This window comes from Sturnira hondurensis, unplaced genomic scaffold, assembly GCF_014824575.4.
Source record: "Sturnira hondurensis isolate 20B ecotype Veracruz unplaced genomic scaffold, ASM1482457v3 Scaffold0021555, whole genome shotgun sequence".
Classification (NCBI taxonomy): Eukaryota; Metazoa; Chordata; class Mammalia; order Chiroptera; family Phyllostomidae; genus Sturnira; species Sturnira hondurensis.
In genome coordinates this window covers 3,776,909-3,799,132 of record NW_028094186.1, presented here as the reverse complement: position 1 = coordinate 3,799,132, position 22,224 = coordinate 3,776,909, and the positions used below count along the sequence as shown (strand labels likewise).

Sequence of the window (22,224 nt, the reverse complement as noted above, 5' to 3'; positions counted from 1 at the left end):
CATTGGGGCCCTGAATATAGTTGGCTCCCTAACCAGCTCCCTCAGGGGGAGACTGGAAGCTCACTTGTTAAGTGACGAAGAGTTGACAGCTCTATCCTTTAATGGCTGCTGAGCTCTTGGAAGGAAGAATTCTCTGCGGAAGTGGTAGCTAAGTCTTGGCATCCACTGAGGCCTCGGCGTTACAAAGGAAAGAACCATGGCTTGAGGGTTGAGAACCTAGGCTTTTTTTTTCTGCCTCTTATTAACTCTGCAGCCCATAGGCAGTGGGCGTCTCTGAGCCTTAGTCTTCATCTGTAAAGTGAGAGTAACAGGGATGATGAGGTGCAAATCCCAGTGTGTAAGCGTAGCATCGTCCCTCCATGGCTTCTGCCACGGAGCTCTCAGTAGATAGCCACCCCCTCCACAAACCCCAAAGGTGATTTTTATACCTGATTTGGCCACTTTAGTCTCTGCAGCAATGGCATTCTTTAGAGCTATCCTGGCTCCCTGGAGGTCCCGATGACCGGGATGTGCCTTAGGGGAAAGCACAGAGCTCATTCGAGTGTCGCTGCAGCTCCCAGGGGCTGGAACACTTAGCAGACCCGAGTTTGGGATGGACTGATGGTGGTAGCGATGATAACATTAGAAATAACGGTGACTATACTTATGTAAACCCAGGAGTATCTGATACAAAAATCTTCATCCCTTGCACTATAAATTGCTGCCTTTCATGCCCTTCGTGTAAGAGAAGAAACCAGATGACAGCTGCTTTTGAACTTGAGAAATCTGGGCCTGCTAAGAGCTACAGTCACCCTTTTCTAACCTCGCCAATCTTCCTTGCGTTCTCAGAAATAATTGCTACTGGTTCTCTTTTAACTTAGCTGATTCCTTACATACCTTAGATTTTAAATCATCTTTGTGTGTGTAGCAAATGCCTCATTTCTTGTCTCTGAATGTGTGATCTTTGGTCTAATTATGTTGAGAGTGCCTGTTATTTTACCTGATTCTGGTTGTTTGTGAGACGCTAAACAGCCACGGGGTTAAAGCTGACACAGATCAAAGAGTGCGCAGCCTCTCAGGACCTCAGTTTCCTCCCTCGCAAAGGGAGGGTTTGGACTAAGGTCGCTGGGTCGTAAGACAAGTACAGGATAGATCAAGGATGAGCTTCTGTTTGCTGAAAGCAATGAACAGGGCTCAGCAAGGTCCCTCCCAGCTTTCCAGTTCCAGCAGAACCCAGGCATCAAGACAGAATTAAAAAAATTATTCAGCTAACAGGGACAGTAAACAAACAAACAAAAAAACCACCTTTAAGCAGGTAAGGCAGCCTCAAGCCAGACCATAAGAGAGATGTCTTAGATGTTCCACAAGGAGAGGCGGGGATTGTTAAGGGAACCAGAAGAGAGGACCCTGACCAAGTATTAGAATGGCATTTATCTCTTGAATATTGGCATACAGAAGTGCAGGCAGAGGTGGGACCAGCTTCTGTTCCGTGGGACTCCAGGTGTTTGACGGTAGACAGTGCACAGAAGGTGCCTGTCCGTCCTCATTGCTAGTCGCCTTTCCTCGTCAGTCCATCCCACCTGTCCCCTGGTAAAGCTCGGCTTCAGTTGTGCTGTTTCAACGCCAGAAGCTCCTCCCTCGAAGTAGACAGAAGCTCCTCTGCTCACTTCCGGCCTGCCTGACCTAGGCAGCCCTGTGCTCCACACTTCCTCCTACCAGGAGCGTCTTTGGAGACCCACCCCAGCCAGCCCAGTGTCCGTAATAACAACAACAGCGAGTACTGGTTGGATACCTTTCCGGCGCCAGGTGCAGGGCTGGTTCTGTGCACTACACTGCTTTCAGCGTGCACGCCACGTGTCCGCCGGTGGATCCGGGTTGCTTGTTCCCCCTCTGCCTGTAGTTCTTCACCCTTCCACCCTTGCCTGTTGAAATTGTCCCCAACTTCCACTGACCTGCTCCAACCCTTTCCTTTTCCTGCTGCTCCCTGGGATCGATCTTCCCCCCACCCCTTTTCCTCCTTTTGTCTCTTGTGGATCAAGTCTTTTAAGAGTTTTTCAGTCATTCCAGTGTAGGGTCAACTTTACTACAAACTCTCTGTGGACAAGGGTCTTGTTTTATATTTCACTTGGCTCCCACACAGCACCTAGCAACATGCTGAGTAAATAGTAGTAGGCAGCCTACCCATGAATAATTATTGGTTGGCGTGTGTATTGCCGACTTACGGGAAAGTGAGTGCGGTGAATCGCGAATTGCAGACCGGTTCCCGAGGCACAGGGACGAGCCTCTGGGCTCCAGCAGTGGGGGCAGAGGCCTTTGTGTGAGGGCTTCGCCCTTCGCTCAGGGCGCCGCCGCAGTTGTGGATTTCAGAACACGTATTTTAGTTAATTAAGCAGTACATATTGAAACTGCAAGTTTTTGTATTTCTTTTTGTTTGTTAAAGGGATTCTGTATTTTCTACCAACTATGACTTTAGTTCTTTTGCATTTTCTGGGTTTTCTTCTGTATGTAATTGTTTCTTTATAACTTACAAACTCTTCAAACTTTGAGTTTATTTTTGGAAGCAGACAGAATGAGATTATAGATAGACAGAATATACATTCTCGTGCTCCTTTTAGAACGCTGGCCTAGATTTCCTTTGCGTTGACACCCCATTTGTGTTTCGGGTCATTATGCAGCGCTTGGTTCAACCATTAAGTTTTTTCTTTGTAAGTATCTTGATTCTACATCTGTCTAGTCTTTTCTTGAGGCTTTAATATTGTTCCTTTGAGGAACATTCGTCATTCTAGTGCTCTTCTGTTGCTTAAATGTTCCTCCCCTGGGAACTTTGACAGTTCTCCCAAGCCTAGCGATTTCAGTAAGTGCTTAATAACATGATTTAGGTTGCCTCTGTGTGAGAGTCTACAGGATTCCCAGAGAGATTTCTAACACTCAGTGTTTACACTATAGTTTCCTAACTTTGAGAAGCACACTTTGGTGACATTATATCTAGTGCCGTATTCTCTCTCCTCCATTTAACTTCCTTGCTGAGGAAGTGAGGAGTAAACTCAGTAAAATACACGTTAGAGGCTTTTACATTTTAATCGTGAGATCAGCAAAGTATACTTGAGCCTCTATGGTATATTTCAGCAACCCACAAATCATTAGTGTATCCCTCATGATTATACGTTAGATTCATTTGATAACAGTAGTCTGTACCTGAAAGTGGTCTGCAAAGATTATATAGTTTAATTGTTTGTTTACAGATAGATACTCAGCTGTCATATCAGATGGCTAGTTTCAACACTTTTAATGAGAATGATTCACAGCTTGGTAATAATAACAGCTAACACATGCAGCGTTTAAGACATATTCAGCACTGCTTTAAGGGTAAACACACCCACACATTAATTCTCTTATAAGCAACATAAAGCTGGTTTTTCCCCCCATTTCTAAAAAAAAATCCAATCAGAGAGTCTGCTTTTAACAAGAAAGTTGAATCTGCTTTTATAAAAATTTGCAATTACTAATATATTTGAACTTATTTCTACCATCTTAAGTTGTTTTCTATTTATTATACTTTTTTGCCTTCTTTTTTCCCTTTCCCCTTTTCCCTTTTCCCACTTGCTGTTGCTCAATCACATTTTCTTTATTCCCTTTTATATCTCTTATTTGCAAATATTTATTTAGCTCCTACTCCCTTTTATCCTTACCTGTTAACATACATCACTTAACAAAGGTTAATGTTAATTGTTATTTTTGTCATCCCCTTGACCATGGAACACCCCAGGTCTAGTCTCCCGTCTTTCATGTTCCATGCTGTTGATTTTTCATTTCAGGGAGGCAGTGGAGTTTTCAGCATCTCAGAGCCAGATTGCCTGAGCTTGGACCCTGACTCTGCCACACACAAGCTGTGTAACCCTGGGTGAGTGCAACCTCTCCATGCCCCGGTTTTCTTACCTATAATATGGGGGTGCTAAAAGCACCTGCTTCACAGAGCTGTCAAAAGGGTTAAATGAGTTAGTACAAGTACAGCATTTAGAGAGGTGCCTGCACGTGGTGGACATTCAGTGAGTGGCCAGTGCTGGGGTCGTTCTACACTGTTTTCACCTCCACTGCTCATACCCATTCTTAAACAGTCAGCGCGTTTTAGGTGTGCCGTCGCGTTTCTTCATTTCTTTTTTATTGAGATATACTTAACATGCCGTACATTGAGCTTAAGTTTTCTGTTTTAAGTTTTTGACAAATAATCTACTCTTTTTTAAAAAATATATTTTATTGATTATGTCATTACAGTTGTCCTATTTCCCCCCCTTCATTCCCCTCCACCCTGCACACACCTCCCCCACCATTCCCCCCCTTTAGTTTATGTCCACATGTCTAAGTTCTTTAGATTCTATATTTCCCATACTATTCTTGCCCTCCTCCCTACCTATTTTCTACCTACCATCTATGCTACCCGTTCTCTGTACCTTCTCCCCCCTTCTCCTCCTCCCACTCCCCTGTTGCTAACCCTCCATGTGTTCTTCATTTCTATGGTTCCACTCCTGATCTAGCTGTCCTCTTTGTTTGCTTTTGTTTTAGGTGTGGTTGTTAATAACTGTGAATTTACTGTCCTTTCACTGTTCGTATTTTTTATCTTCTTTTTCTTAGATAAGTCCCTTTAGCATTTGATATAATAAGGGCTTGGTGATGATGAACTCCTTGAATTTGATCTTATCTGAGAAGCACTTTATCTGTCCTTCCATTTTAAATGAAAGTTTTGCTGGATAAAGCAATCTTGGCTGTAGGTGTTTGGATTTCATGACTTAGAATACTTCTTTCCAGCCCCTTCTTGCCTGTAAGGTCTCTTTTGAGAAATCAGCTGACAGTCTGATGGGCACTCCTTTGTAGGTGACTGTCCCCTTATCTCTTGCTGCTTCTAGAATTCTCTCCTTCATTTTAATCTTGGCCAATGTATTATGATGTGCCTTGGTGTGTTCCTTCTTGGGTCCAACTTCTTTGGGACTCTCTGAGCTTCCTGGATTTCCTGGAAGTCTATTTCCTTTGCCAGACTGGGGAAGTTCTCCTTTATTATTTGTTCAAATAAGTTTTCCACTCGTGGCTGTTTCTTTTCCCCTTCTGGCACCCCTATAATTCGGATGCTGGAATGTTTAAAATGTCCTGGAGATTCCTAAGCCTCTCCTCATTTTTTGAATTCTTGTTTCTTCATACTTTTCTATTTGGTCATTTTTTTCTTCCTTCTGGTCCACTCCCTTGATTTGAGTCCCAGTTTCCTTTCCATAGCTATTGGTTTCCTGTGCATTTCTCTTTATTTCAATTAGTTTAGCCTTCATTTGTACCTCTAATTTGTGACTAAAATCAACCAGTTCTGTGAGCATCCTGATCACCAGTGTTTTGAACTGTGCATCTGATAGGTTAGCTATCTCTTGGTCACTTAGAGTTATCGGCTCTGGGGCTTTGAGTTCTTCTTGAGCCATAATGTTTTGGTCTGTTTGCGCCTGTTACCCATGAGGGGCAGAGGCCTAGGTGTTCACCAGGGTGGGGCCACTCAGTCGCTGGGTTGTGATGCTGTACATGGGGGTGGGGTCCAAGAGGGGCAATGGCGGTCCCCTCTGCTGCTTCCTGGCACTGGGGCCTGTGTGGTCTGTCTCACTGCTCACTCCTTGGCCTGGTTTATCTGCGCGCAAATGTGTGACCATGGTCAGCCTGCTGCCTAGTGCCCTCCTCACTGGGTCTGCTTGTTGTAACCCCACGCCTGGGATCCGCCAACCACCTCCAGTGCCTGGGTCAGTCAGGCTGAGTTTTCCTGAGCAACCCCACTCAGACCCAGCTGGCTCTGCCCCTCTTACTGGTCTAGCTGAAAGGTTCGTTGTTGTCTGACTTCTGTATAGTTCAATTTTCTGTGTTTTGGTTGTGTTTTTGTTACTAAAACTTTGTTGTCTTTAAATTTGGTTGTGCAAGGAGGCACAGTGTTTCCACCTATGCCTCCATCTTGGCCGGAAGTCTCTCAATAATCTTCTTTTTAATGACCATCCAAAATAAGATGTAGAACAGTTTCATTTCCCCAGAAAGGTCCTTTGCATTTCTGTTCAGTTCCCTTCCCCACACGACCCCGGCACCCTCCACAGCCACTGTCTGATTTGTATCACCGCAGAATAGTTTTGCCTGTGTTTCTGTCACCTGTAAACTGTCACATAGTATGTGCTCTTTTGTGACTGGCATTGCCTTAACATTATATTTTTAAGGTTTACCCATGTTGTTGCCTCTATCAGTAGTTCATTCTTTACTATAAGAAACCATGTGTACTTCCACCAGCAGCGTTTGAGAGTTCTAGTCCCTCCATCTGCTCACCAACGTTTGGTGTTACCAGTCTTTCCGGTTTTAACTGTTCTACTGGGCATGTTCAGCAGTTTCTTTGCTTGCTACTTGCTTTTATTTCTTTTACATTCATTCTGTCTCTTCCTTCTGATTCAGTTTTATCCTTACAGTAACTTATTGACAGTCTGTAGGTTTCTTATCTTTGTCTACAGATGATTTTATTTCAAACTGGATATAGATACTTGGTTGATTGTTATTTTCTTTCATATTTGAAAACTTACTGTTTTTTCTTCTGACATTTGTTCTCCTTAATGAGAAGTTGTATGAGTCCAATTGTCATTCTCTGGTAAGGAATGTATTTTTTCTTGGGTTTCTTACAATTTTTTCCCCTGTGTTGTTAGTATTTTGAAGTTTTCATTTTAAAGACTCATGTCTGTCTTTAATTCTAGAAAATTCTCAAAAATTATATCTTCGAATTGCTTTTCCCACATGTTCTCCATTGTCTCTGTCTGGAACACCTATTAGATGCATGTGTAACCTTCTTATTCTGTCTTCAATGTTGCTTAACTTCTCTTTAATATTTCTATTTTTTTAACTCTGCTACTTTCCGAGTAATTTTCTCAGGCTTCTCTTCCTAATCACTAATTTTTTCTTTAGCTATGTCTAACCTATGTAGTTCATCAATGGATAAATTTTGATTATGTAATTTTTCATTTCTAAAAGTTTTTTTCACATCCATCTATTCTTTTTCCACATTATTTTGTTTTTCATATGGCCTTCCTTTATTCTTCCTGCTTATTAAAATGAAGCCATTTTAGTACTTTTTACAGTAATCTATAATTTTTATGATTTTCAGTTCTTGGGAATGCTCTTTTCTTCCTTGGTGATTCACTTCCTCATGTGACTTTTTATGTTTTGACATTTTGGGGGAGGTGCAGGGAGCCTCCTGTATCTATCTGGGCGAGGTCCCTCTTGTTTGATTTTTATTTTCCTCCTTTACCCCCAACCCCTGCTCCTGTTTCCCCCACTATAGGCACCCAGTCTTACGTGTTTGATAAATGTCTTTAGCACGTATGTCACTTTATGTGCTAAATGGCATTGTTTCGAATGTGTATTTTTAAAATTTATTTATTTATTTACTCTTAGAGGGGAAGGGAAGGAGAAAGAGTAGGAGGGAAACATCAATGTGTGGTTGCCTCTCGTGTGTCCCCTACTGGGGACCTGGCCTGCAACCCAGGCACGTGCCCTGAGTGGGAATCAAACCAGCAACCCTTTGCTTCACAGGCCTGCGCTCAATCCACTGAGCTACACCAGGCAGGGCTCGAATGTACATTTTTGACTTATGTATATAAATGATGTTATGCTCTAGATCTCCTTCTCATTCTTACATTTTCACTCAGCACTGGGTATTTCAGATCTATCCATGCTTTTGTCTAAATAGCTGCCTGTTGCTTCTTTGAAATGCACTGTACTCCATAATGCACATCCTGCATGCCTGCTTACATTCTCTTAGTGATGGGCATCTCAGTTGTCTCTGATCTCCCTGCTACCACAGACGATGCTCCAGTGATACTTCTGGCCATATTTCCATATGTGAGGATTTTTCTAGGCTATATATCTAGGAGTGTGAGTCCTGGGTCTTAAGGCACATGTGTGTATGCACAGAAAATGTAACTAAATATTACCAGAATGTTTTTTCAGAACAGCTCTATCAAGTTTCACACCCACCAGTGGTGCCCTAGATGCAAGTCCATGTCCACCACATGTTACCGTGAGACCTCAGAGAAAATGCTCGACCTCTCTAGGCTTTCTTCTCCCCATCAGTAGACGGGGATAGAGACAACATCTGCCTATCAGGTTCTTAAGAGGATAAAATGAGCTCCTGTGTATAAAGTGCATAGTGCACTTCCCGAATATGATGAACATCACAACACATGTTAGATGCCATCACAACAACTACTGCTATCAGTTCAGTGAGCTCCTCCTCCGAACTGCCCAGTCGCGTCATTGCCCGGTTCCCACCCTCCACCTTGGATTTCAGTTTTGTTCCTAACGTTTGCAGGAACTCCTTAAATATTCTAGATATTGATTCCTTGTTGCCTTTAAACTTTGCAAATATTTTCTGCTAGTTGTACCATTTGTCCATTTGTCTGTTAATTGTGTCTATAGAGTTCTTTTGACAGAAACCTTTAGTAATCAATATAGTCAAATTTAGCCTTTTTCCTTCTCTCTCTCTCTGTCTCTCTCTCACAAGTTTTGGTTTAAAAAGTTTCCCTACCCCCATTTCAAAGATTCCCCCTGACATTTCCTACTGTTACCTTTTATAGATTTATGTTTCACATTCATGTTTCCTCATATGGTTTGTAATACTGAGCTCTTCTCTGTATTTTTCTTTTTCCCTGTGTGAGTCCGTGCCTAGGGTTATGAAAGTAATCGTCATTTTTTTCTGTGGCATGTCAAAGATCAGCTTTTATATTAATTTTTCAGCTCAGGATTCCTGGGTGATAGAGGGAGCAAATTTAGGTTTCACACCTCCATGGCATAGGCCTTCACTGTAGATTTCTTGCAGGTACCTTTTCCCTACTCCAGGCCTTGATAGTTAGCGACTTTTATTGCTGTTTGCTGAATCAGTGAGCAGAGATTTTCCAGACCGCATTTCAAGGAGGGGTAGGTGATTGAGGCTCTTTGTGCAAGTGTCTCAGTTCCAACTCCCCCACCTCCATTTGCCTAAAGCTATATTCCCAGTCTCCACGTGAGCATTAGTGCTTTCTCCTCCAAGCCCAGGGTCTGTATTGGGGTTGGCAACCCCCAGGGACCAGCATGGTCTCAGCTTCCATTTACTGTTTTGGCTTTGATTTTGATATCTCTTTCATTTCAGGTGCCTCAGGAGTTCTTTTCTTTCTTTCTTTCTTTTTTTTTTCAGCTTGACTATGTATTTTTAAAGCTTTTTTTGTTTTATTTTATCCACTATCTCTGTGGGAGAAAAGGTTCACTTAACATCAACTCACTGTGCCATTTTGCCAAAAGTCTGTTCTTTAATTAGTATTCCTGTTAATCTGACTACAATTTCAACTTTCAGCATTGCCAACATACATTTTTAAAGAAGCTCCTGATTACCCTTGAATGTTTTCTGCCTTAACTAACCCCACTCTCCTTTTATTGGTCAGATTTATAACCATGTTTTAGTTTAGTGTCTGTTAATCAGTAAGCTACATGATTCTGTTCAGTTTTTTTAACCTGGCTTAGTTGCTTATTCTGCTAAAATTGTTGTATTTTCTCATCTAATTTAGTTGACAAAAATATGAAATAGCTCTGACCACAAGGTCCTGTGGTAAATGTTCAGAATACCTCCCTTTGGGTCACTGATGTGTCTTACTGTTTAATCTGATGGGAGATGCGGATACTCTCCCCCCCAAAAAAGGACCAAAATACGACATTTTGAGTTTTAGTTTGTCCTGAAAATGTAATTCCAATCACTTCTTATTCATAAGAATGTTTAAAGGGATCTAATGTAGATAAGTTAATTTTTAATTTTTTTAGAAGTACCTTCTTTTTTCTAAAGGTAACCCCTCCTTTTGCCTGTGGTAAATATTACAAGGTTTTGGGATTTTTTTTCTGGTTTTCACAAGTACCAGGAGATTCAGATTCCAGTCTTGCTTCAATTGCTGGTAGTATTGCAGCAAGTCATTTAGCTCCTCGGACAGTTTCTTTGTCTCTTTTTTTAAAGTATGCATTTTTATAATGTGAATATTAAGACAAACTGTACTCAAAGAGTAGGGCTGGGTTTTCTTAAAGATGCTTGTTGAGCATACTGAAAAATTTTGTGAATTTCATGAATACCCAACAATACTAGATACCCCAGTATGTTAGATAGGGCTTGGGGTGATTAGAACTGAAAAATTTATGTTCATTCTAGGAAATTTTTGTAAAGAAATGACCTTTGTTTTTTAGAGCAGTCCTAAGTCCCCAGCAAAACTGCAAGTGCAGAGTTCCCGTATGACCCTGTCCCCACACTCGCCCAGGCTTCCCTAAAGTCCCCCAGCACAGCGATGCATTCGTTGTGATCACGAGCCTATCTACATGTCATTATCACCCAAACTCCAAAGTTTCCGTTAGGGTGCTGTTTTGGTGTTGTATATCTTCTGGGCTTTGACAAGTCTGCAACACACGAATCCAGCGTTGCAGTATCGTACAGAACGGTGTCACTGTCCTGAAGCCCTCTGTGCTCCGCCTCTTCATCCCTTACCCACCCCAGCCCCTGGCACTGATCTTCTGTCTGTCTCCGCAGCGTGCCTTTCCCAGCGTGTTACCTGGTGGGATTCATGTAGTATATACAGCCTTCAGACTGGTTTCTTATACAGTATGTTTCCTCCATGTCTCTCCATGGCTCGATAGCTTGTTTCCCCCAGCTTTGAGTAATATTCCATTGTGTGGATGTACACATTTATCCACTCACCTACTAAAGGATACCTTGGTTGCCTCTAAGTCTTGGCAGTTATGACTAGAGTTGCTGTGTCTTGCACAAAAACATCTATATGCAGGTTTTTGTGTGGACATGGTTTTCAGTTCATTTAGGTAAATACTGAGGAGCACTATTGCTGGGTTATATTGTAAGGGTATGTTCAGTTTTATAAGCAACTTCTAATCTGTTTCCCAAAGAGACTGTACCATTTCACCAGCCATGAAAAGGAGTTCTCGTTGCTGCACTTGGTATTGTCACTGCTTTGGATTTTGGCCATTCTAACAGGTGAATAGTGGTATCACATTGTTGCTTTAATTTGCAATTCCCTTATGAAATATGATGTTGAACATTTTTTGTATGCTTGTGGTCTGTGTATCTTCTTTGGTGAGATGTCTATTAAGATCTTTGGTCAGTCTTTAATCAGGCTGTTTGTTTTCTTATTGCTGAGTATTAAGAATTCTTTGTGTACCCCTGGCTGGTGTAGCTCAGTGGATTGAGTGCGGGCCTGCGACTCAGACGATCGCGGTTCGATTCTCAGTCAGGGCACATGCCTGGGTTGCAGGCCAGTTCCCTGCAGGCCAATTCCCAGCAGGGGACGCACGAAAGGCAACCATACATTGTTGTTTTTCTCCCTCTCTCCTTCCCTTCCCCTCTAAACATAAATAAATAAAATCTTTAAAAAAAAAGAATTCTTTGTGTATTTTGGATAATAGCTCTTTATCAGGTATGTCTTTTGCAAAAATCTTCTCCTTGCCTGTGGCCTCTCTTCTTCTAAATAGTGTTTTTCAGAAGTTTTTACATTTTAGTTAAGTCCAGCTAATCAGTTACTTCTTTCAGGGGTCCTGCCTTTGGTGTTGCACCTAAAAAGTCATTGTTATACCCAAGTTCATGTAGGTTTTTTCCCATGTTATATTCTCAAAATTTTAGTTTTACATTTTAGATTTAGGTCTGTGATTCATTCTGAGTTAAATTTGTGAGGACTCTAAGCTCTGTGATGAAATTTTTTTTACATGTGGATGTTTAGTTGTTCCATCACCATTTATTGCAAATACTGTCTCTGCTTCACTGTATTGTCATGGGTCCTTTGTCATAAAACAGCTGGCTGTATGTTTGTGGGCCTGTTTATCTGTTTTTCACAGCACCTCACTGTCTTGGTTACTGCAGAGTTGTAGTCAGTCCTGAAGCCAAGTGGTGTCCACCCCCAACTCTGTTCTTCCAGAATGTTGTGCCGGCCACTCTGGGCATTCGGCTCTCTATGTAGACTTTAGAATCTGCCGCTGTCCACAGAACAACTCTCTGGGGTTTGGGCTAGGATTATACTGAGTTCATAGATCAAGTTAGGAAGTACTGAAATCTTGGCAGTACCAAGTCTTCCAGGCCATGAATATAAACATCTCCATTGTTAGTTCTTGATATCATTAATCAGTTTTGTAGTTTTTCTCACATACATCTTGTACATATTTTGTTAACTGGTTTCTAAGTATTACATTTTTTAATTTCTTTCTTGGGCACTAATAAAATGGTTATGTCTTAGTTTCAAAGTCCACTTGTTCATTGCCACCATATTGGAAAGCTATTAACTTTCGTATATTTACCTTGCCATCTTAGTTTATTGTTTTTTTTATTGATTCTTTCAGATTTTCTACATAGACAGTCACAATATCTGTGAACAGACTGTCTTATTCATATGTTTTCTTTGCTCTTATTGTCTGCCTGCGGCAGCGGGCATTCCCACTTTGGCGCAGGAAGGCACTGGGGAGAGAGCACACCGGGCCCTCTTTCCGGTCGTAGCGCCAAACCTTCAGGTGTCTCACCCTGGAGTGTAGTGTCAGCTGTAGGGTTTTTCTAATAGAATGTTCTTTAGCAAGTTGAGGGAGTTCCCCTTTATGCCCAGGTTGCTGAGAGTTTTTATCATGAGTGGATGTTGGATTTGTTCAAATCCTTTTTCTGCGTCTGTTGCTATAATCTTTAGTCTGTCATCGTTACAGCTTCTTTAGCCTGGTGACATGGGGTTACGTTCACTGATTTTCGGACGTTGGACCAGCTTTGGATGCCTGGGCCAAAGCCCTCCCACTCGTGGTGTGGCGTTCTCTTCGTGTTCTTGGTCTGGCTTGCCGATGTTTTGTTGTTCCTTTCTCTCTTTCTTCTCCTTTATATATTCGCGTTGTGTGTATGCTTTGCCATTTGGAGTTCTCACAATTCTTGGATATTCTGCTCTGGGTGGTTTTTCTAAACGCTCTTCTCACTGCGCTTTTTAACTTTGTCAGGCCCTGTCCCCACAGCCTCCAGCTCGGAGGCCCTGCCCTCAGCTGCGCACCACCCGCTAATGACCACGCCGAAGGCGCTCCACCTCTTGCCGTGTTTTCGATCTCCGGCGCCTCTTCTCTGTTCTTCCTTAGACTCCCCGTCTGTTTACAGTGTCCATCTGTTCCTGCATGGGCTCTGCTTTTTCCCTTAGCACATGAATCGTGTTTTTAAAAAATCCCTGGTCTGATCATTCCTGACATATCTGACTGAGGTTCTGGTGCTTGCTCAGTCTCTTCAAACTGTTTCGTTTTTTATTTCTTTTGCCTTTGGTGCACCTTCTAATTCTCTGTGGAAGGTAGACATCGATGTACTGGGTAGAAAGAACCGTGGTCAGCGGCCTCCACTGGCGGGTGGTGAGCCGTGAGCGGGAGCTTTATGGACCCGTGGTCAGGCCTCTGTCTTGGGGGGCACGGACTTCCGGACGGTGCACTTCCCCAGCGTGTCTGCATCACCCCACTCCTGGGTGGGACCGGATGTCCAGGATGGGCAAAAGTCGGGTATTTCTCTTCCCCCGATTAGGTTGGGCTCTGGGAATAGAGTCTCCTGAGGGGAGGCCTTGTTAAGAAGAACAGAGCGCTCTGGTATATTTTTAAGAAATGGTTGCTGTTCCCCCTCCCCTCCCAGAAGCAGGAGGGATTTTTTTCTCTGATATTTGCTAAGAGCACCGGGAGAGCTCCTGGAGGTAGAACTCATGAAACTATGACTCAGAGTCTCTGGAATTTTTACCGCCCAGACTTGTCCTCGCTGAGCCTGTGGTGGCTGGTGGGTCCCAGTGTCGGTCCCCTCGCGGTGCTGGTGCCGTGAGCGTCCGTGGTGGGCTCCTGCCCCGGGAAGCAGTGAGCCTCTGTCTCCCCTCTCTGTCTCTTCGGGTTGGGGGGGGCAGCAGTTTTGAAACCTCACCTCTCTGACTGATCTAAGAAGAGTTGTTGATTTTTCACTTTGTTTGGGTTTTCACTTGTTGTCCAGATGAAATGGTGACTTCTAAACTCCTTACAAGACAGACTGGAAACTGGAACTTGGAAGTGCTTTATTTCTATTTTTCTCTGTCAGTTCCAAATGTAGAAAATAAAGAAATAATGGTGGAGTAGACAGGACATTATCCATAATCCTGCTAACAAGGTGACCTGTGTTGTATTGACATGTGTCTTTCTGCCAGGTTTTTTTTTACTGTACTTATGCTTATTTTTAGTGAGATTATACAATTTTGTTGTCATCATAAGATCCTCAGACCCAAAACCTAACTAGATGTCACCTTCCCCTAAACTATGTTTTTCTTGTATTATCTGCATTGTTAGGGTAGTCGGTGAAGCAGGCTGTGAAAGCATTCATAAAGAGAAGAAAGGCAGAGTAAAGGTTTTATTTTTACTTTCCCTCCGGACGGACAGGGCCGGGTGCGGAGAGGTGGGCCAGCAGCAGCACCGGCCCTGAGGGGTCATCGGGGCTGTGAGTTTTATCGGGTGGTGGGTGGTTGTAGGGCAGGATTTTTCATCAGGACTGCAGCTCATTTCCATGTTATCTTCTGGGTGCGAGTGGTGGTGGTCAGTTGTGGTCTGGTCTGTCCTGTTTGGCAAGTTCCTGGGAACTCAGTGCCTTCAGGGCACTTCCAGGAATTTTCTAGTCCTGAGGATAAAGGCCCATAAAACAATTAGGGCCAGTCATGCTTTATGGGGTCCAGCCAGCTCTGGGAAATAGGGCCTGACAAGTGGCTTTTGTCCCACTGTGGGTCACCTCACCACCCATCCCCACTCACCACACCAGAAACCTGGGAGTCACATCCACTCAGACCCTAAGTGACAACAGTTGTACTGTCTAAATATTTTTGGCTGTATCTTTCTGTCTTCTATTACCGCTCTTCCTGTCAAGGCCCTCATTGATTTTTCCCCCCTGAAGTCCTGCAATAATAGAGCCTGTCTTTAGCATTATCCCCCTCAAATTCTGCACAAATCTTTGCTATATGGTATGTTTAAAATGCATGTTTGACCATGCGACTTTCCTGTTTAAAGCCCTTCAAACCCTTCAGTGGCTCCTCATTGCCTTTGGGATAAATTCACCTTCCTGTGCATGGCTCACATACTTCTCAGTGGCCAGCGCCCCTGCCTGCCTCTCCAGCTGCATCGTCTGACATTCCCTGTCCCTGCTCGTCCACTCACACCAAACTGTTCTAATCCCACCCTCTAACCCTCTGCCCCCAACTCCTCCGTGGTTTCTTCCCTGCTGGGCATGCCTTGTTCTCTTACTCTTTTCACCTCTTCAGTACCCACTCTTTGGGTACTGAACCTGTTAGCTTCCTCTCTGACCTGTTAGCTCCCGCTCCAAACTTCACTCCTGAACTTTCCTGTTCCCTAAACTGGGTTTCTGGGTCCAGATCTATATCATTACATTTTCTTCCATTCATTTATGCATTCTACAACCAACCAACAATGTTTGTGTTGGGCAGAATTTTAAGTACTAGGACATAGAAAATGAGAAAAAATTTAAAAGAGGTCCTTCTATAATAGAGCTTACATAATGAACAGTAAAAAACATGTCAGTGGGAGATAAATATTTCCTCACAAAAGTGAGTAAGAGGGAGGGGGTGGTCTGAGGTTGGAGAGGAGGCCTCCAGGCAGAGATGCTGTATGCGTGGTTAGAGGGATGCGTCTGGAGTTCCAAGGAGAGGTCTGCAATGGAGGTGGAAATCTGAAAGCTGTCTGCACTTAGGGATTTCACAGTTACTGCGTCAAGTGAGAGAAAATAGGCAATAGAGTCACAGAGTCCCGGAGCACCCCAGACTTTAGGGGCCAAAGTGATGCAGAGGCGGCTGACCAAAGGACGCTGGGAAGGCCAGTGAGGCAGTAGGATAAGGAAAGAGCAGCAGCAAGTGGAAATGCATTTTAGTGGGGGCGGGGGGAGCGTGATGACTCGTGAACGATGTTGCAGGTAGGTAGAATAAATGAGGACTCGTGAGTTATGAGTCTCTTTATAAATCTGTCTCCTTCAGTTGGCTGAGAACTACCGCAATTTGCCGTGTATAATGTGCACCCATGTTTTGGTGCTACCCATGTATAAGTGCACTCTTGTTTCCCCCTCAAAAAAATGGGCAAAAAAGTGCTCATTATACATGGCAAAATACGGTAATTGGGAGCAGGAATGCGTACAGCCACATGGGTACTTACAGCGTTGAAAGCAGTGAGCTGCCGGCACGATGTTCAATGGCTGTTTCCCTCAGCCGGTTCTCGCAGCCCCTTTGCATTTCAGTCTCACCAGTAGAATGGGGAGGATGCACTGTCTTTCCCGTAGAGTTGTTGTGAGGATTAAAGGGTCATCCAGGTGAAGCACTAAGCACAGTCCTGTTCTAGTTAAACACATGACGGTTATTATCAGCATTAATTTAGTACACTTGGCACTGTGCCCCTTCACATCAAGCAAAATCTGTTAAGTGAATGAGTGACTTGCCCTTTTTGCTGGTTTGTTTTAATATTTTATCCGAAGCAGTTCCCTGCCTGTTGTGGAGTATTCACACGGTCTTTTTGGGTTTGTCTAGGATCTAGTGCTGATCCTCAGAGCGGGTTCTGGAAAGAGAGGAAGAGCAGTCCTCAGGGCAGAGCTGGCGGGATGGAGCTCCCCAACTACAGCCGGCAGCTGCTGCAGCAGCTCTACACGCTGTGCAAGGAGCAGCAGTTCTGTGACTGCACCATTTCCATCGGCACCATTTACTTCCGGGCCCACAAACTCGTCCTGGCCGCCGCCAGCCTCCTGTTCAAAACCCTGCTGGACAACACCGACACCATCTCCATCGACGCGTCCGTGGTGAGCCCCGAGGAGTTCGCCCTGCTGTTGGAGATGGTGTACACCGGCAGGCTGCCCGTGGGCAAGCACAACTTCTCCAAGATCATCTCCTTAGCCGACAGCCTCCAGATGTTCGACGTGGCTGTCAGTTGCAAGACTCTCCTGACCAGCCTCGTGAACTGCTCCGTGCAGGGTCAGGTGGTGAGGGATGTCTCCGCACCACCCTCTGAGTCGCTCAAGGAGGGGCTGGAGAAGCCGGAAGTAGAAATCCTTTCCTCGCAGGGGGCGGGAGAGCTTCACTCTTCCCCAGAGGGTTCTACGCCTGTGAAAGTGGGGACCCAGGAAGCCGTCCACCTGGATGCACAAGAGATGAGCGTGGACCCTTCCCCTGCCCAGGGGGTGCAGGGCGGTGCAGACGCCCCAGGGGAACCTCCTCACACCGCTGCAGTGAGTTCTCCCTCCCCTGTCGCACGAGCCGCTGGGGAGGCAAAGGCGGCCCGCGCAGAGCCAGGTAATGCGCGCGTGAGGGCCGTTGTGTGGTCTGTCCTCCTGTCGTCAGTTACTGGATTCCGTGGTCTTCATGAATGGTTTGTTTCATTGATAAATCTACGAAAGGTGGCTCTTAGCTAGGGTACCAAAGTCCAATGCGTGGCTCCTACTGGAGCATTCTTTGTTTAAATATGCCTTTTTGTGTGATGGAAGCCTGAAGCTGAACTTCAGAGCAGAAGAGCAGTGTTGAAGTAATAGTGCGCCATTTCTGATAACCTCGCCGTGGCTTTAACCAGGGTGAGGACGGACGCACAGAGGAGGGCGTCTGAGTCCTGTTTTCTACTACTCAGAACTGACGTGCTAGGTGTCAGTTACACACACTGTCTGTGCCTTAGTGGTTCTCAGGTGACTTAAACTTTTAAAAGTCATTTCAAGGAATGAATCACTGATTTTTTAATTTTGTTTTGTTTTACATTTAGAGGAAGAGAAGAAATACCAGCTGAATTTTCTTCTAGAAAATGAAAGTGTCTTCTCAGAAGCACTCTTGGTTACCCAGGATGTTTTAACAAAACTAGAGGAGTGTTCAGAAATTAAAGGTGTACAGAAGGAGGTAGGTACCGTGAGTTTTATTTGCTAGCTCAGTGTTCTCAGGGTACCGGATCTGCTTCCCAGACGGAGCAGAAAATGCAGAATCACCCACAGTCTCAGTATTTTCAAACTATTATTTTACATTTATGCTGTAAAGGGCAGTCTTGCAAAAGTACTAGGCAAGATACTTTCAAAATGAAATTCTGTTTTGATTACCAGGTGAATTCCAGCTTACAACCAGTTTTGATTCTTAAGTGACTCCACATTCCCTCCGAGTCATCAGGGTTAAACAGAACACCAACAAACACGCAACACGTGGCACAAAGAGGGCGTAAACTCACAACAAATCGCATCCGACATTTGGGAACACAGTGGCCGTTTCAGACGTCAGAACAGTCACGGTGAACGCTTATTGAACGGTGCTGTGTTTAGAACATGTGCTGTCTCGTTTAATCCTCACAGAAGTCGCTGAGGTGGATACTGTTTTACTATTTTTTATGTTTTTTTACTTGTTTTATGGATGTGAAAACTATCTCAAATGAATAGCGTAACTTGTCCCAGGTTGCAGAGCTAGTAAGACTCTGAGCAAGGATTCAAACCTAAGCAGTGACTTTGAGCTGTTTTCTTACAAATTGAGTTCATACTGCCTTCTAACAAGGTAAAAATGATATGTTCTATGATGTATGTATGAATGCTTAAGAATTAACTGACAGAAAGCTGCCAAATGGTTTTCAGACCCTATTTTCCAGTTGTCTCTTTCTTTCTTCAGTGTTGCAGTGACACGCGCCCGCACCTGGTGGCCCCCTCCCAGCCTAATTCCTCGTGACCCTGCAGGACTGACTCTGGGGCCACTCTGGGACTCCCCTGGCCCCCGCTTTCTCCCAGTGCAGAGTGAGAGGACACTGTCCCTCCCCTGATCCCACCCCCCGCAGGCTTTCTCCCCTGATTGGTGGGGTAGTGTTGGGAGGTCGCCCAAGTTGCTGTAGGCGTTTAGTTTTGTTAGTTCGTATTAATCCAATAAATAAATGCCTTCTAATACTTAAATGTATTCCTGATATATATAACAAATTACTTTAAAAAAACAAAGTCAATGTCAAGTATTTATTTTAACTGTAGTTAGTATAACCATTGGCTATAAATTGTTTTCTTAAGAGATAAGCTACTTATAAGACTAGACCAACCCTGCTGACTCTCTTAGGGGAGGTTCAAGCTGTAAACCCTTGGTGTTCTTTGCACCCGTTATGCTGGAAGACATTACACTTTTATATTTTTGCACATGGGTGTTCTCTTAACTGTTTAATCCATCAGGCACACCTCTTTATTTTCTTCCTTAAGACTTCCTTTCCGCTTAAGTTTGGATACAGAGAGCAAAGCCATTCCTGAGATCAGCCACACTGAAGTTATTGTGACGCCTCTGTACTTAACTGGAACTGGGTCTTACGCATTTTTTTCCTAACACTGGTACCTAAAAGTATCTGACAAATAACAGGTACTCAAAAATATTTACAGACATGGATCATTTAACATTTTTTTTCCTCCCAATTCTTGTCCTAATCCTTTGCTGGTGGTAACATTAACAATGCTTCGAAAGAGCACAGGGTCACTGTTGGCAGTCGTAGCAGGCTCTGTTATTTCTCCCGGTTTCAGAGGTCAGAGGAAGAGCTCTACAAACCACGTGGTGGCGGTGTTTAAAACTGATGGTTATAGTCCATAATAAACCTTCCCACAACAGAGAGAGAAAGGAAAAAAACGCCTGAAGAATGTAAGATTAAATTAAATTAGATAAATAGAGAGGTAGGGAGGTACTGCTTTGTACTTGGGCCCCACACTTCTCTCTCGTTTGACTTGCCCTTAGACAGCTCTGTTGAAGTGTGATTGACATACAGTGAACTGTAAGCAGAAGAGCAACAACGAGCAAAACCCACGAAACAACTGTACAACTGTGGCTGAAATGCAGAACGATGCGGAATGGTTCTCAAATACACTGAACACTGAAGCCTTGTGGTGATTCCTGTGGTTCGGTGGCTTCTGTGTTACAAGTGTGGCATGATTCCTTTGCTGTTGGACATTCTGTAAGGATACGGATCCAGTCTTATGTTTTCCTAGCTACCAGCTCACTGTCTGGCACATGCCCATTGCTCAGTAAATATTTGTCAAATCAAGGGGTAGGCAGAGAGTAACACTTGGGGAAAATGGATTTTCAGTGACCCCTCAAAAGTTTGAGAGATGTCAGCAGAGACACCGTGACATCCACCGTCAGACTTTTGAGAGTTCCGTAAGCTGTTAATTTACTGGCAGTGCTTCACAGAGTGTGGCTTAGGGAGATGAAAACCAGCAGCCCACAGGGAACTTGTTAAAGATGGAGATTTCCAAGTTCTGTCACAGCCTAAGAATCAGAGTCTCTGAAAGCGTAACTAGAGGTGTGCATTTTAACAAGCACACCTGGTGAGTTTTAGCTACACGGAACAGTTGTTCTCGAGACTGATGGCTTTGTACGAGACACCACACCTGCAGTTCAGGATGCTACTTCCGGGATGGCGATGGAACCTCTTTGAAGACATGACTTGCAAATTATGCCTAAAGTAACAGCACACCAGCTCATGTGTGGGAGTAGATGACCGTGGCACTAGGGTATTAACAGGCATTAGTTGAAAGGGGGTTTCAAGGTCAACTTAAGTCTAAAATGCTGTGTTAATGCGTAACAGACAGTAGTAGTCACCACCTCCTGAGCTCCTTCTCTGTGCCTGGCATTTAGTAGGAGTTTTGTATAAATAACCTTCACTTCACAGCGATTCTACCATGTGGGGGTAACATTCCCATTTTACAGATTGGGACACGAAGGCTTACGGCGATGAGGTTGCTCAAGGTCAAGAGGCTAATAGAGCTGGATAAACTGTATGAGGGGGGACCCCCAAAACAGAATTTATTTATAAAAAATTGTATATTTTTACATGTTTCAACTTCAGTTGCCTTCAAAGTACTCTCCTATGGAGACATTTTTCCTACTGCTCAAAACAGTTTTTAAACTCATTGATTTTGATGCCTTTTAATGCTTCTGCCATTTTTTGTTTCACCTCTTCCACATCAGCAAAATGTTTCCCTTTGAGGACCTTTTTCATCTGGGGAAACAAAAAAAAAAGTCACCTGGGATGAGATTGGGTGAGTAGGGAGGGTGGGGCACAGGGGGGTCATGTTGTTTTGGGTCAAAAAGTGCTGAACACCCAGCATGGTGTGGGCACGTGAGCTCGGAAATCACCCGTCATGAAATGGGCAAAGGCATTGAGTCTTCAAAAAAAATTCACTGAAGCTGAACGCAGCCTCTCACAATGCCACCAATTGGTACACTGACACAGATGGGCCCCTAGAACACTCACCTGGCCGGGGAAGCCTGTAGTAAGTACAAGGGGCCCACCCTCAGAAGATAATTCTGGGTTTTTTTCGTGTTCCCCCTTGTATTTTGAGTTCCCAAAGAACTTTGAGTATTTTTTGTTGTTGGCAGTGGTGGTTATTTGGTTAATCGTCATAACTTGAGAGAGCTTAACTTGAAAAATAATCTGTCCTTAGATGTGTAGTTGTGAGACTTGATTTAGGGCTTGTGAATGGTGTTCTGGTTGACATGGACCAGCCTGTCCTTCTGAAAAACAGGTAGTGGGTGTGCAGCGGGTCTGGGCCGTCAGGGTGCACACCAGGAACCAGGGGCCTGACTGCTTTGTTTCCTGAGGGGAAGGATGAAAGGCGGAAAAGCCGTTCCCCAGGCAGTGATTGCGGCAGCGTGAGAAGAGGCTGGGCTGCTTGAACCGTGAAACCGAAGCCGAAACTGATTACGGAGGAATCTCTTGGGTGCTGGGGTGGGGCCGAGGCCCCTGTCTTCCCGTGTCTCAGTGTAACAGGCCCTGCCCACTAGGAAAAGCAGTTCCTGACCTAGGAGGCTTTCTGGCTGAGCTTAGTAAAATCTCCATTCAAAGGCAAACTCGGCCTTTTTTCAGCTTTTACACTAGAACTTTTAATTGTCTTCTTTATTCTAGCCATATCCCTGCTTTTAATTAATTGTGTATATAGCAAAGTGAGTCTTTCACTAGAATAAGGTGATAACTTTTTCTACTATTGACTTCCTTGCTGTTTGATCCACTTTCACCTAAAGTTCTAGAAAGACTCCCACGTTGAAGAGGTAGTAGCATTTTTTTCTTCTTCAACTTTGTTTCAAAGGCAATCTTGTCTTCCACGTGAATCAGCTGTCTTCAGCTGTGTCACTGCTTTGGAGGTTTGTCAGAAGTGCAGGCTGGAGGTCTGTGGACCGAGGGCGCTGACAGGCTAGGCTGGCCCTCTTGAGCAGG

General features: G+C 44.1%; 1 protein-coding gene across 2 annotated transcripts in view; it reads left to right on the top strand.

Annotated features, from left to right (window-relative positions):
• The window catches only part of ZBTB40 (zinc finger and BTB domain containing 40), a 66,572-nt gene that overhangs the window by 14,056 nt on the left and 30,292 nt on the right, over nt 1–22,224 (top strand). The window contains exons 2-4 of one of the 2 annotated variants that reach the window (XM_037033038.1): nt 3,795–3,880; nt 16,569–17,324; nt 17,782–17,912. In XM_037033038.1, coding sequence (XP_036888933.1) covers nt 16,640–17,324; nt 17,782–17,912 — 816 coding nt within the window. In that variant the 5' untranslated portion in view covers nt 3,795–3,880; nt 16,569–16,639. The remainder of the gene's footprint in view (nt 1–3,794; nt 3,881–16,568; nt 17,325–17,781; nt 17,913–22,224) is intronic. The other variant, XM_037033039.1, reaches the window with a different exon arrangement.